Genomic DNA, 12172 nt, shown 5'->3' on the forward strand with positions numbered 1-12172 from the left:
CATCCTATGCTGGTGATAATTCTCACTTCTAGGTCTCCTTTTCATGATGATCATTGATAGACTTATCCAATGCCTGACAGAAACTAGGATGTACAGAAAAGCCAGCTGGCTGCAGTTTAAACCAGACAAGATACAGCTGATGCTGATCAGCAAAGGCAAGTATTTAGAGGACCTACCAAAGCCTATAGGTACTCCAACACCTGGGATGGTCTGCGGTCCAATGCTGTTGCTAGAGCCTTCATGGCTCTTAGCTTCTCCATGATTGCACTGGCCACCAGAACAGCCGTCTCGCTGAGAGCCAGCAAAGACACTGTGCCCCCCCCTCTCAAATGCAGATCTCACCTCAATCATCCATGCCACTGTGACCTCTCAGCTGAACTATAACAACAGGGTTAAACACGAAAGTCCCCTGGAAACTTCAGCTCGTCCAGAGGGGCTCTCCCCCTCATCTGAAGGAGGTAGGCTGATGTGCACGCATTTTAGCTGTGCTCTGTGTGCGCTGCACTTGCTGCCATTTGCTTACCAGATGAAATAGAGAGCGCTCTAAATAGACTAGTTCAAGTTAATGGTGGGCTCTTCATCTCCAGCTCCCCATGAGACACTGGAATTCCCTGTCCCACTGGTGATGCTTAGGGAAGCTGCCTCACCGTGTTCTCACTAGCAGGGCATAGTACTGTGACCCAGGAACCTGTAGGTGCCAACTGCTTCGTCTGCAGCCTCTCTGCCTCCTCCTCTCGTGTCTGTACCCCAACTGGAAACGGTTATAATTGATTAAGTGATGGTCTGCTCTACAACAGCTAGTCAAGTTGAGTTATTTTCTGCACCTGGGGGGCGGAAGGGGAGTTCACCACAGGCTAAAGTTGAAATAAACCAAGCTGAACTCACGCCACAGCTGACTTTTTAGCCCATAAAGAAAAGGAGTACTTGTGGCACCTTAGAGACTAACAAATTTATTTGAGCATGAGCTTTCGTGAGCTACAGCTCACTTTATCGGATGCATTCATTCCTTTTCTTTTTGTGAATACAGACTAACAGGGCTCCTACTCTGAAACCTGTTTTTAGCCCATAGTGAGGGCTGCATCCAGCCATCCTCTGCCACAATAAATAACCCCTCTTTTCAACCGCCCCTAACTTGGTTATGAAGCTGGCTGCCTTTGACGTGAGAGATGGCACTGGCAGGGCCTAGTTCCCTAAGGCGCGGGGTGGGGGTGCAAAAGCAGGTCCAAGGGCCCCCGGGGCGGGGGCTCACCCGGGCACACAGGGGGAGCCTTGCAAGAGCGCAGCTTGCGGGGGGGGGGGGGGGTTTGCAAACCTCTGGGGATGTCTGTGAAATCAGGAGTTGTGCGATTCGACAGCCCACAAGGAGGGGAGGGGGACCCAGCGGAGCCACGGGAGCTTTGCCTAGTCTCGGGGGCACGGGTGGGAGGGGCGGCGAGCCGGGCCGGGGAAGGGACGTGCGAGGAGGCTCAGGCCTCGGTAGTTCTCGGCCGTTTCCGGCTCGGCCCGTCCCAGCGCTTTCCGGCCAGGCTCGGCCGGGGCCGCCCGGGGGCGGGGCTGGCGGCGGAGATCGGAGCGTGGCCCGGCCGCCATGGCGCCCCCGTCGCGCAGGCTGCAGACGAAGCCGGTGATCACCTGCCTCAAGAGCGTCCTGCTCACCTACAGCTTCGTGTTCTGGGTGAGGCGGCGGGCCCGGGGGTGGGGGCCCTGGCGGGTAATGGGGACCTGGGGGAGGGGTCCCGGGGGTTGTTGGGGGCCCCGGGGCAGGGGCCTGGGGAGAAGTGGGGACCCCTGGCGGGTAATGGGGTCCCGAGGGGGGCGGGGCCCCGAGGATAGTGGGGGCCGAGGCGAGAGGACCTCGGGGGGCTGGGCTGGCTGGACCCCTCCAGGGGTGGGTGCGGGGGCAGGGCCCAGGCTCCAGAGGGGTTCCTCTGTCGCCTGTCCGGCCTGTAGGGACCCTCTGGCCAGGTGCCCCCTCCCCCCCGAAAGTCTGTGCCCATCACGGGGCTCCCCTCACCCCGTGTCATGGCCCTGCATGTAGCACGTCCACACGCGTGTGTGACCCGAGGGGCACCTGTGTGGCTGGTGACGTGCCCGTCCATGCCCAGTATTGGTATGGCAGCCTCGGGGGAACAGCAGTGCTGGGTGGGGTGCACCCCGTAATCTTGTCCCTTTCCTTTCACTGCTCCCCAGGCTACTGTGGCAGGTGAGTGTGTCCGATCCATTAGCGCTGGGCCAGCCCGTCTGCCCCCCATTTACTTCTCTGTACCTCTCTTCCCTCTGTGTGTGCGCGCGTGCATGACGGGGTCTGGAATGTGGCACCCATGGGCATGTTTGTAACAGAGTAAATTATTTCTACCTGGGGAAATTTAATTTCCAAAGGCAGATTCATCTGAGTTCCTGTTTATACAATGCCCAAGGGACTGAAGTTCAGAGATGAAATGCTCTGATTATACAAGTGCTTCCTGGATTCCCAGCACTGCCTTTCTGAAAAATGATTTCACATCAATGATTTTAATGCCCACTTTCAAGGACTTCTGCCAGGCAGTCTTTCCTGGAACCCCTCTGCTCACGCTGCCCTCCCATCCCCAGTTTATCTGTCCTTAGCCTCCCATTTCTCTCCTATGGGATCCCTGTGTTTTTGCATACTTCCAGAGTATCTTGTGTCTCCTAGTCTCTCAGTGTGTGGGTTTAAGTGACTATGGCTAAGTAAAGTGCTTTGAAGTGACAAGTGGAGTCACAATGATTGAGTCTCAATTCTGATTTCTCCAGATCTCTGGCATTATCCTCCTGGCAGTTGGCATCTGGGGCAAAGTGGGCCTAGAGGTGTATTTCTCCCTGTTAAACGAAAAGGCCACCAATGTCCCCTACGTACTCATTGGCACAGGTACTGTTGTCATCCTTCTGGGCACTTTTGGCTGTTTCGCCACCTGTCGTGGAAGCACATGGATGTTAAAACTGGTAAGTGGTCGTTGACTACCAGAAGGCTCATAAATCAAATACCTGCTTCTACAACCCAGGACTTCACCAGCTGTCTGCATGTGCTCCTGCTTTGTGCTGTGCTGTGTATGTGTGTCTGCCTCGAGAAACACTCTCTCCCCTCTTTGTACAGTGCTAAGTACTGAACCATATATTCGTTGACTTTCTCACGTAGCCACAAATCCCAGCACCTCAACTTTGCCAAAGAGGTTGAGTCCAGGGTGCGTCCTAATAGATTCTTTTCCTGCAGCCTTCTTTTCTGTGTACCTGTGTTAGCCCTGGAATGTATTTTGGTTGCATTGACTCTCTCTTCTTTTCTGTCCACAGTATGCCATGTTCTTGTCCCTCATCTTCTTGATTGTGCTGGTGGCTGCTGTTGTAGGATTTGTGTTCAGACATGAGGTGAGTCCAGGTGTGACCTATCTCTCTGGTACTTTAACCCCTTCCCTCCTCTTCCTGAGGCAGCCTGAGGCCAGGACTTGGATGCAGCACCTGCTCAGGACAGAGTTCTCACTTGCATGTTGTTTCCTCTTACTTTGTGTAATCCCATAGTTGCTGCATACTGAGGGCCAAATTCTGCTCCTTTTTATTCAGGTATAAATCTGGAGTAATCCTTTTGACTTCAGTGAAGTAGTCTGGATTTACAATGTTCTTGCTGAGAACAGAATTTGGCTCAGTTTCTGATTCCAAATGTTCAATAAGCACAAAAAAGCTGAATAAGAAAAACCTTTGTCATATAAAGATGTAAAAACTGCTTAAAAAAAAGAAAGTCACATCAGAAAAGTTTAATTAGTTGAACAGGCAAGTTAAATGAGAGAAATTTAGGGCCAACATTGGGGGACCCACATGTTGGGGTTCTGAACTGGGAGTGGGGACTAAATCCATGTTTTCTTTTGGATACAACCTTTAAATAACTAGCTTTACTCCCTTTGCCAGCATGATTATGTTTTTTCACAAATCTCATACCATAACCAATCATAGCTGGCCTCTTTCTAACTTTTGTTTACATGTGACATGTTTGGGATGGACATATTTGAATCACAAGAATTAATTTGTAGTTGTACTGCTGATGATTAATCAAAATATTAGCAAAGATAAAATTAAAGTTAAACTTGAACTCAGTACTTGTGAAATACAACTGTAACACTATCTACCAAGTTAACCAGTATTTAACATCAATGGGGATTTAGAGAGACTATATGTAGAGTGCCTAGAAATAATCATAATGGGTGCATTATACTGCCCAAGAGAAATTTTAGTCATTAATCCCTTAAAGTGCCTTAAATCGTGTAGAAAAGTATTTCAGTGATTCGAAATAACCTGACTGTAATGAGGTGGGGGAGATGTTCAAAGGCATAAATGGCTATTAGACACCTACCTCCCATTTGTGCCTTTGAACATCTCCCTCAAGGACTGGAAAGTGGAAACCAAGACCATTCCCTAGTTCCTACTAAGCTTGACAGATATGCACATTTTTATAAAAAACAGACTTTTTAATTTGTGAGTTTGATCCTTCATCTGAAACGTGCCAGTTAGATTGATTTTGCAAGTGTCTTTGGCCATAAATATGGCCCACACAAACCATGATTTTATTGTGATGTCACAGTGATTAGGTCTGCCTGTAAATGCAAGAATTAAGTTCCAGTGCTTGGTGCAGTGCTCCCTTCCCTAATCCCCAGTTCATCTTTATAGCTAGTCTCACATCTGGATAGTAACAGGAATGACTTTCTAACATGGTTCAAGCCATTCCTGGTTCTCTTTCTGATGGAGCTGTGTTTTTAAGGCAAAGAAGTTCTTGTGACAGGGAACTCTTTGGGACCTGTAGCCTTCGGAGGCTTAGCTTATGAAAATGTTTCCCTTCTCTGCAGATTAAGAACAACTTTCAGAGCAACTATAGTCTTGCTCTGAGGAACTACAATGCAACAATAGATCCCCACAGCGACGCGGTGGATACTATCCAGAGAACTGTGAGTGCTCATATTTGGTTCCTTCTAAAGAAACTGGTGGGGAAGCCTGTATTCTCCAGATGCATGGCCGAGGACTCCCCGATACTTGTGTTGTGCAGCAGCTGAGGCTGGGACTCCCATGCACGGGCAAAGTACAACGCAAGGAAGGCCTTGTTTTACCAGGAGGCATTAAACATTAGATGCCTTCTCTGCTACTGCCAGAGCTGTTCCTCAGAAGGAGAGTGTGCTGCAGCCTCCCCTTGCCTCATTCCCCATGCGATTGGCTCAGAATACTGGGGGAGCAGTATTGCCTTAATGTTCCCAGTTCTCAGGCATGCGAGGGACGGCCGTTATGATGGACAGCATAGAGGGCGGCTGTGTGCACGCAGGCGGCCTTACAGGGTATGTGCTATGCAGATCTTATCTGAGTGCGTAGAGTGTGCTTGTCCCTGTACAGACACTGTCCTTGTCCTGCATATATCTGTATCCCTGAGACTGTCTGAAAGCATTTGCATTTGAAGAAAAATAGCTGCTATGCGCTGTTCAGAGGAGGTGAGAGGTAAAGGGCAGGAGGTGGGGGAAGGTGTCTACACAGGGCTGTTGGGTTGCAGTGAGGAGGGACGTAGGGGGAGGCCAAGGGGGGAAAATTTGGGGAGCTTGCAGTGATTGGTGTAGCCTTGGAGATGTGGTACTTTGGGGTTCATACACTACTCCTTACTGTTCTAAAACTTGATTTCCCCAGTTACACTGTTGTGGAGTCCAGAACTATTTTGACTGGGTGAACACTACCTACTTTGCACAGAAGGGAATCCCTCTGAGCTGCTGCAAGTTCCAAAACTGCACAGAAAGTGATCTGAAGGAGCTGGATAAAGCCAAGGCTATGGTGTATGGCAATGTAAGTGAATCTCAGAGACTATCCCTCGATGTGTCCTGGAAGCAGGCGTGGGGAGGGGAGAGCTGGGATACTTGGATCTTCTTTCTCTGGTAGAGAGTCAAGTCCTGTAGGTGAGAAGGAACATAGCTCCAGAAAGAGGGTTATTGAGCCACAGGAAACTTGCATGCAGTAATGGGGGTGAAGGCCGTGTTGCTGCTGATAGGGGAAAGATGTGTAGAGAAACTGTCTCCAGTGTTTTTTCTCAAGTTCTCTGGAAGTCTCAGCTATTCCCTACTGGTGGGAAAGGATCTGTGTCTGCATCTCTGTCTGCATCTTGCCTGCAGTGTATCATTTGCCCTGTGTGTGAGATACTGTTGTACAATGCTTTATGTTCCAGTAACACTTAATCCTCACAGCTCCCTTGTGAAGAAAGTATACAGGGGAATGAATAGAAATGTAGAGGCAGATAGTGTTACCTAGTGGCTAAGCGGGGACTAGGAAGTCTGAGTTCCGCTCCTGGCTTGGACACTGACATGCTTGTGACCTTTAGTGAATCATGCTGCCTTTCTGTACCTCTACATCCCCATTCATAAAACAAGGCTAATGCTCACCTTGGCAAAGTGCCCAGGATGAAAGGTGCAAAGTACAAAGCTTTAAATGACTCGCCCAAGATCAAACAGCAAGTCAAATGGCTGAATTCAGCACACAGCCCAGGACGTTTTGACTCCCAGGCCTTTACTTGGATTCCTTCCTAAGCTTGTTCACCCCTCTAGCTGCCTGTGTGGTGTCTGTGGGTTGGAAGGATGTACACTTGGTGTCTGGCGGCCAGGAATTGTCCATGCTCTACTCTCATGCTAATTCTTTTTTTCTGCAGGGTTGTTTCAGTTTGGTAACAACAGTTATGGAGTCCAAAATGGGCATTGTGGCTGGTATCTCCTTTGGCATCGCTTGCTTCCAGGTAAACTCTCCCTTGCTGTTCTTTTATGATCCTTGAGGAGCTCTGAGTTTAGTTTTTGTGTTCGTAATTGTATTTAATGTCTTTTAATGTTCTCTTACATATGTAAAGGCACAGCATATTTCAGAGAGGAGGAAATGGTCGACCGTTCTGCAGATTCCCCTGCCATTTTGCTTAAGTGCCACCCAGTCACCCATCTCCAAAACTGGGGATGAAAATGCCAGCTTCCTCCCAGCAAGCCTGCGTATGGCTTGAGAACAGCTCACTCTGGAAACAGCCAACTTCTAAGAGATGCCAGTGCAACCAAACCTCTCCTGTTCTGATGCAGTGTTAGCTGTCTGAATTACTTCTTCCAGCGCACAAACTGTCACCCTTGCTTCAGCTGCCCTTTCAGGATGATAGTTTAACTAACTTAAAGTGCTTGTAGGTGACCTAAAACATCCTGAAATGCCTCTCTCAAATTCAGACCCAGTTAATACAATGACACCATCTTCTGTTAGCCACACTGCAGAACAGGGTGCATAATATTACAGACTCCCTCTTCTCCCCTTGCTATTTCTTCCTCTCCCTCTGATTCTTCAACCTGAGGTTTTATCCTGGTGGTGAAGAAGCATCATGTCTCAAGCAGCGACGGAACTAGTGTCTCCTAATCTGACCAACCTTGTCTCAGTAGGAAGCAAGAGGCCTCTAGCCTGAGCTCCTTGTATGCATGGGGAACATTTTGAAGTGGGCTTTCAGAAGAGCTCCCTACGTTGGGTGCATGTTGAGTGTTGAGCAGTTGTGAAAATGTGATCATAAGTGTCCCAGTGGGAGTTGCTTGGTGCTGAGAACTTGCAAATCTGGCCTGTATTTAGTTGAGCTGCTTGGAAAATTTGACCTCAATTCTGGTTCCTGAGCACTTGAAAGCCTGCCTAGTGGGCTAAGGTTAGCAGGTTTTGCCTTCATATAGGGTCTCTCTGGCTGATGGAGCTTCCTGACACGTTTGGTCTCAGTCTCTGTCATCTGAGAAGGTGATCAAAATGGTGTCCCTTAGCATGTGTTTCTTTCATGGCTTTATCACATAGGCATGTGCTCTCACCATCTCTGTAGGGTCATCTTTCATTCTTGTGTGTGTCAGAGTATTATGTCTTAGGGAGAATTTAAAAGATAGCTGGTGCAGATCTTCCTTATCCACAGGCTCTCCCAGAATGCTGATACTGCGACAGCACATCAGTGTGTATTGGTACGTAACAGGGCATATATCTGAACAAGTTTCTGTGTTGCATAGTATGTCAAGTAAGATCATCTACTGTACTACCTAGGTCTTGCTGAGTGCCTCAGTTGTGGTCTGAGCCCTTAGTCTTTCTGCTGCAGCTGCTAGGTTTGCTGAAATCGCCTGTGTTCTGTGTTGTTTGGCTGTGATTGTTTCTAGGAATTCGAACACCTTGCAGTCGGCAAGGAAGGTGGCAACAGAGACAAAGACACAGATGAACTACGCCTCATTACTTGACTTGACTCTTGTTTCGAGGCGATTTCCATTCTTTCTGAAATTCTCGAACACAGAGTCTCAGATCTCTGTATCAATTCCAAATGGCAGAACTCCTTATTTTCTTCAAAGCGTGTTTGCTTTTGAGTAAAGAGTATGAAGAAACAGCAGCTTGAGATTGAGGCAAAGGAGTACACAGACCCAAAACCAGAGAAGAGACTGGCAGAGTGAGATTGTGTATTGATTGCTTGATTTATTTTAGCTTTAATTTACTCTTCATTGAAGGAAATTGCCTGAAAGCAGTCTGTGAGGTATACAGGCACATCTTTTCCGAGTCAAGGTTTAACATGTAATAGCACAAGCACAGAGAGAAGAATCTCGGCCAGCCTGTTTTATTCTGATATTCGTTTGTCACTGTGCTGTTCCCTGTAACAGACAGACACAGCAAGGACTGGGAGAGGTTGGAGCACAGACCTTTATCTTGCAGCTGGTACATTTGCAAACTGTCTTCATTGCATTTTGTTGTCAGTTTCCTAGGACTGGAGCCAGTTGGTCTCTTTCAGCTGCTATCCATTTCCTCCCTCCTTCCTGGGATGTACATATCACACTCTACTTATTACAGCTTCCACATCTATATTCCAAACAGGACATCTGGAATTTGATGAATAAGTGGGTGGGCCCATGTGCCTTCGTCAGCTCTAGGCAGGTAACCGCATTGTAGCGATTGCAGTTATTGAGGAACGTGTCATTGTTTGGGGCTTAGAATCCTATAAACATTTCATGATTTATTCTCAGGTGAACTTTGTTGTGTCACGCAAGTGAAAGGCCCAATTCTGCAACTTTGCCTCCTGTGAGTACAGTTACATGCATGAGTGTTTTTAGGATCAGGTCCTAAATGCCTTTGGTACAGAAAACAGCTGCCTGGAGCCCCACAACAGTCATAACTGATGTGTGTCCTTCAGTGTTTTCACATCAGAAACACACCAACCTTGATTCCATCATTGTCCTTGCAGTGGGAAGAGGCAGTTGATATTTTCTACTGGTTGTGTAATGGGCTGTGATGCTCCTGAGAGCCATATAATCTCTGTGAAATTACCATAAAACAGTAGATGGTTCATAAAGCAAATTCTAACAAGAAGCAACGTTCTCTTTCTCTCACAGGGAGAGCCTTCTCACTGATGGCTGCCAGGATCCTCTGACTCTCAGCTTTATCCACGCTAAAGCAAAGGAGCCCAGATTTTGCTTTTACAAAACCAAAACAGTCTCCAGTGCTTCAGATCTCGGTTGCATTGTATCCAAATCATTGCAGTTTGGATGTCCGGTTTTGGGTGACCTATACTTAGTTTATTTTTTCACATTTCAGTTGGTTGGGATCTTTCTCGCCTGCTGCCTTTCCCGGTACATCACAAACAATCAGTACGAGATGGTGTAACAAGCCAGCCTTTGACCAAGGTATGTCTGTCCTGCAGTGCCGGGGAGTGTGTGTGTGTATTCATATACCTGTGCACTGAATGGTGTGCCTGTCTGCAGATCTAGGGATGAGGGAGATCTTTTGTAGGCTTGCGCTTTCATAAGGCTGTGTGCGTATGTGCACAGGAAGGTCTGAGCAGAGAAACATGCGCACCCATGTGCAGGTCCACCCACTCAGGGATGTGCGAGGGTCTGCTCAAATCTGTGTTTCTTCTATAAGCATCTAGCAGAGAGAAGAACCCACATTTTGTAGTAAGCAGTTCTTTGACATTTAAAGTTTAAAGTGAAATAAAATCTTTATGGATCTACCTATGTGCAAGAACAGAGCAGACAGGTGCTGTTGAATCTCCTACACATGTGTGTTCATGCACCTTGGTTAGTTACCTAGACCTCCTTCCCATCACCCTAGACCACCTTTCCCATCACTCCCTCTATGGTACTAGTTCTGCTTCTTCCCAGCTCTTTTAGTGCACTACAGTTCTAGCTTGCAGTGCCCCCTGCTATTCTAGTACGGCCTCTCCTCCTCTTGTTCACCACACTGCTCTGCTTCTGCACCTCAATCTAACCCGCAGCCCCTCCGCTAATCCCATATTGGGCCTTTCAGAGCAGGGGTGAAGATGTTGAATGCTGGTGCATTTCGCAGTGAGGACCAGTATCTGCTGTGGAGTAGCATGCGACCCACAAACTTGCTTCCACTGTGTGACTTCAGCTCTGTGGGAATCCTGATCTCTAGAGCTGGGAAACATGTTAATTAACCCTTTGCTTTCTGAATTTTAGGAAATTTCCTCTGATCTCCCTCCTCTGGAGAGCACTTCATGACTTCCAGTTTTCACCTGGTCCCAGCCTGCTGAAATCATGTTTGAACTGACTGATCCTCTTCAGAATCAGCGCACGGAATAGAGCGTACCAGCTGTTCTGTCGCAGTCAGGGAATTGTCAAAACACTACTCTTTTGTAACACTGAATGGGGTAATTAGTGTACCCAAGGTAGTTATAATAACTACATTCCTCCAGGCCCCCACCTCCTCAGTTTGATTGCACAATGAAGTAGCATGATATGACAGTACTCTTATGTCATTCTTATACTTTCTGCTAGTTATTTAACTGGAATGCACCATTAATTTTGGAGGTGTATAGTATGCATTAGGAACGAAGGCACTCGTTGCTTTCTCTTCTGCCTTTGGCCATTTAAATTATATTATTCACTTCACACTCTGTCAGTGATCCATTGAAACACCTACTGTTGCAACTGGCTGGTCCTATCATGTTATGCAGACACATTGCCATGTCTATCTGAGGCTCTGTGTTCAATAGCATCTGTTTCAACGCTCTCTTCCCAATCAAGGGTTTTATATCACTTTTTTTATAATTGTATTTTTTAAAGGGCCTCGTTCCTCTCTCCTGATCAGGTTGTAGTGATTTTCATAAGTTGTAGCATGAGGTTCGGTGGTGTAGCTGTCTGTGTCGATAGCTTTGTAGGTATGCCTCCACCAAGTTGGGCATGATTTCATCATCAGTATTATGTTCTGCTTTAACTTGTTTTTTTGTATTAAATAGAAATCCTCTTGTCTTGAAACACAATAAATATTAAATATTTTACTCTAAAATATCAGCGCGGTTGAGTTTTGTCTCCAGGAAATTCCACCTTGATTTCAGGGCAGGAATCTACCGGAGGCATAGATTTGTTTGCCACTCATGTCCCCATTCTGGCCTGGCCCATAACCCTTGTAGCATAGCAGCACATATGCTCTTTAATCCATCAGTGTGTTGGCTCAATTTCAATTAGAGAAGTTTATTTGTATTCTCTTTCTAAAAATTGTCATGCAACATTGTTGATGGAGAACCGTCAACTGCTGGCATGGAATGCTGCAGGTGAAGTTCTGCTGAGTGAACCTTAGGCAGGACAGAGGTCATTCCTCCTGTAAGTTCATTCCTCCTCTGCTATCTTTGTTGCTGAATTTGGCCCGTTCTGCTTTGGGATCCTTCAGAGGAAAAGGTACTCTGTCACTGTAGGAAGGGGGATTTGTTCTTCTTGGTTTTCTGTGAACAAATCCATTGACAGGCCCCAACCTTTCTCCAATAATGGAGCACATGGAGGTGAGGCCCTCTATCCTGAAGACATAATAGCATCCTCCTCCTTCACCTGAGCTTGGTGCACGGTTTGGTTTGTCAGACGAGTGCTGTGCACTGGATTGGGAATTAATGCTCAGGAAAGTCGGAGGGGGGATGAGGTACAGTTTACCAAGCACTGTTCTAGTAATCACTGTATGAGCATGAAAAGAGGAGGGCTTAGAAAGTGTTGGCTGAGCTACTGGACAATAACAAAGGGTCTCCACCCTGATGCAGAGAGTGCTTTTCACACCATTAACCTGCCCTTCCTGTCACCAAAACCAGTGCTGCTGAGAGGCAGCCTGCCCTGGCCCCAGAAGCCTGAATGGAGGAGCAGAACTACGTCAGTGTTCCAGCAGAACATAATTGCCCTGTTCT

General features: G+C 47.4%; 1 protein-coding gene across 1 annotated transcript; it reads left to right on the forward strand.

The window, feature by feature from the left end:
* Positions 1-1547: 1547 nt before the first annotated feature.
* On the forward strand, positions 1548-11292 carry TSPAN6 (tetraspanin 6). The gene is made up of 8 exons (XM_077826591.1): positions 1548-1675; positions 2770-2958; positions 3304-3378; positions 4845-4943; positions 5665-5817; positions 6671-6754; positions 9580-9668; positions 10464-11292. Exons 1-7 carry the CDS (start codon positions 1589-1591, stop codon positions 9646-9648), a joined length of 756 nt encoding a protein of 251 aa, XP_077682717.1. The 5' UTR covers positions 1548-1588; the 3' UTR covers positions 9649-9668; positions 10464-11292.
* Positions 11293-12172: the final 880 nt, after the last annotated feature.

Source organism: Eretmochelys imbricata, chromosome 9 (genome assembly GCF_965152235.1).
Source record: "Eretmochelys imbricata isolate rEreImb1 chromosome 9, rEreImb1.hap1, whole genome shotgun sequence".
In the NCBI taxonomy this organism is placed as follows: domain Eukaryota; kingdom Metazoa; phylum Chordata; order Testudines; family Cheloniidae; genus Eretmochelys; species Eretmochelys imbricata.

Coding starts and splice junctions, on each gene's coding strand:
- TSPAN6 (XM_077826591.1), top strand. CDS start 1,589: ATGGCGCCCCCGTCGCGCAGGCTGCAGACGAAGCCGGTGATCACCTGC. Junction 5,818..6,670: donor AGGCTATGGTGTATGGCAAT/GTAAGTGAATCT, acceptor TTTTTTCTGCAG/GGTTGTTTCAGTTTGGTAAC. Junction 6,755..9,579: donor TTGGCATCGCTTGCTTCCAG/GTAAACTCTCCC, acceptor TTCACATTTCAG/TTGGTTGGGATCTTTCTCGC.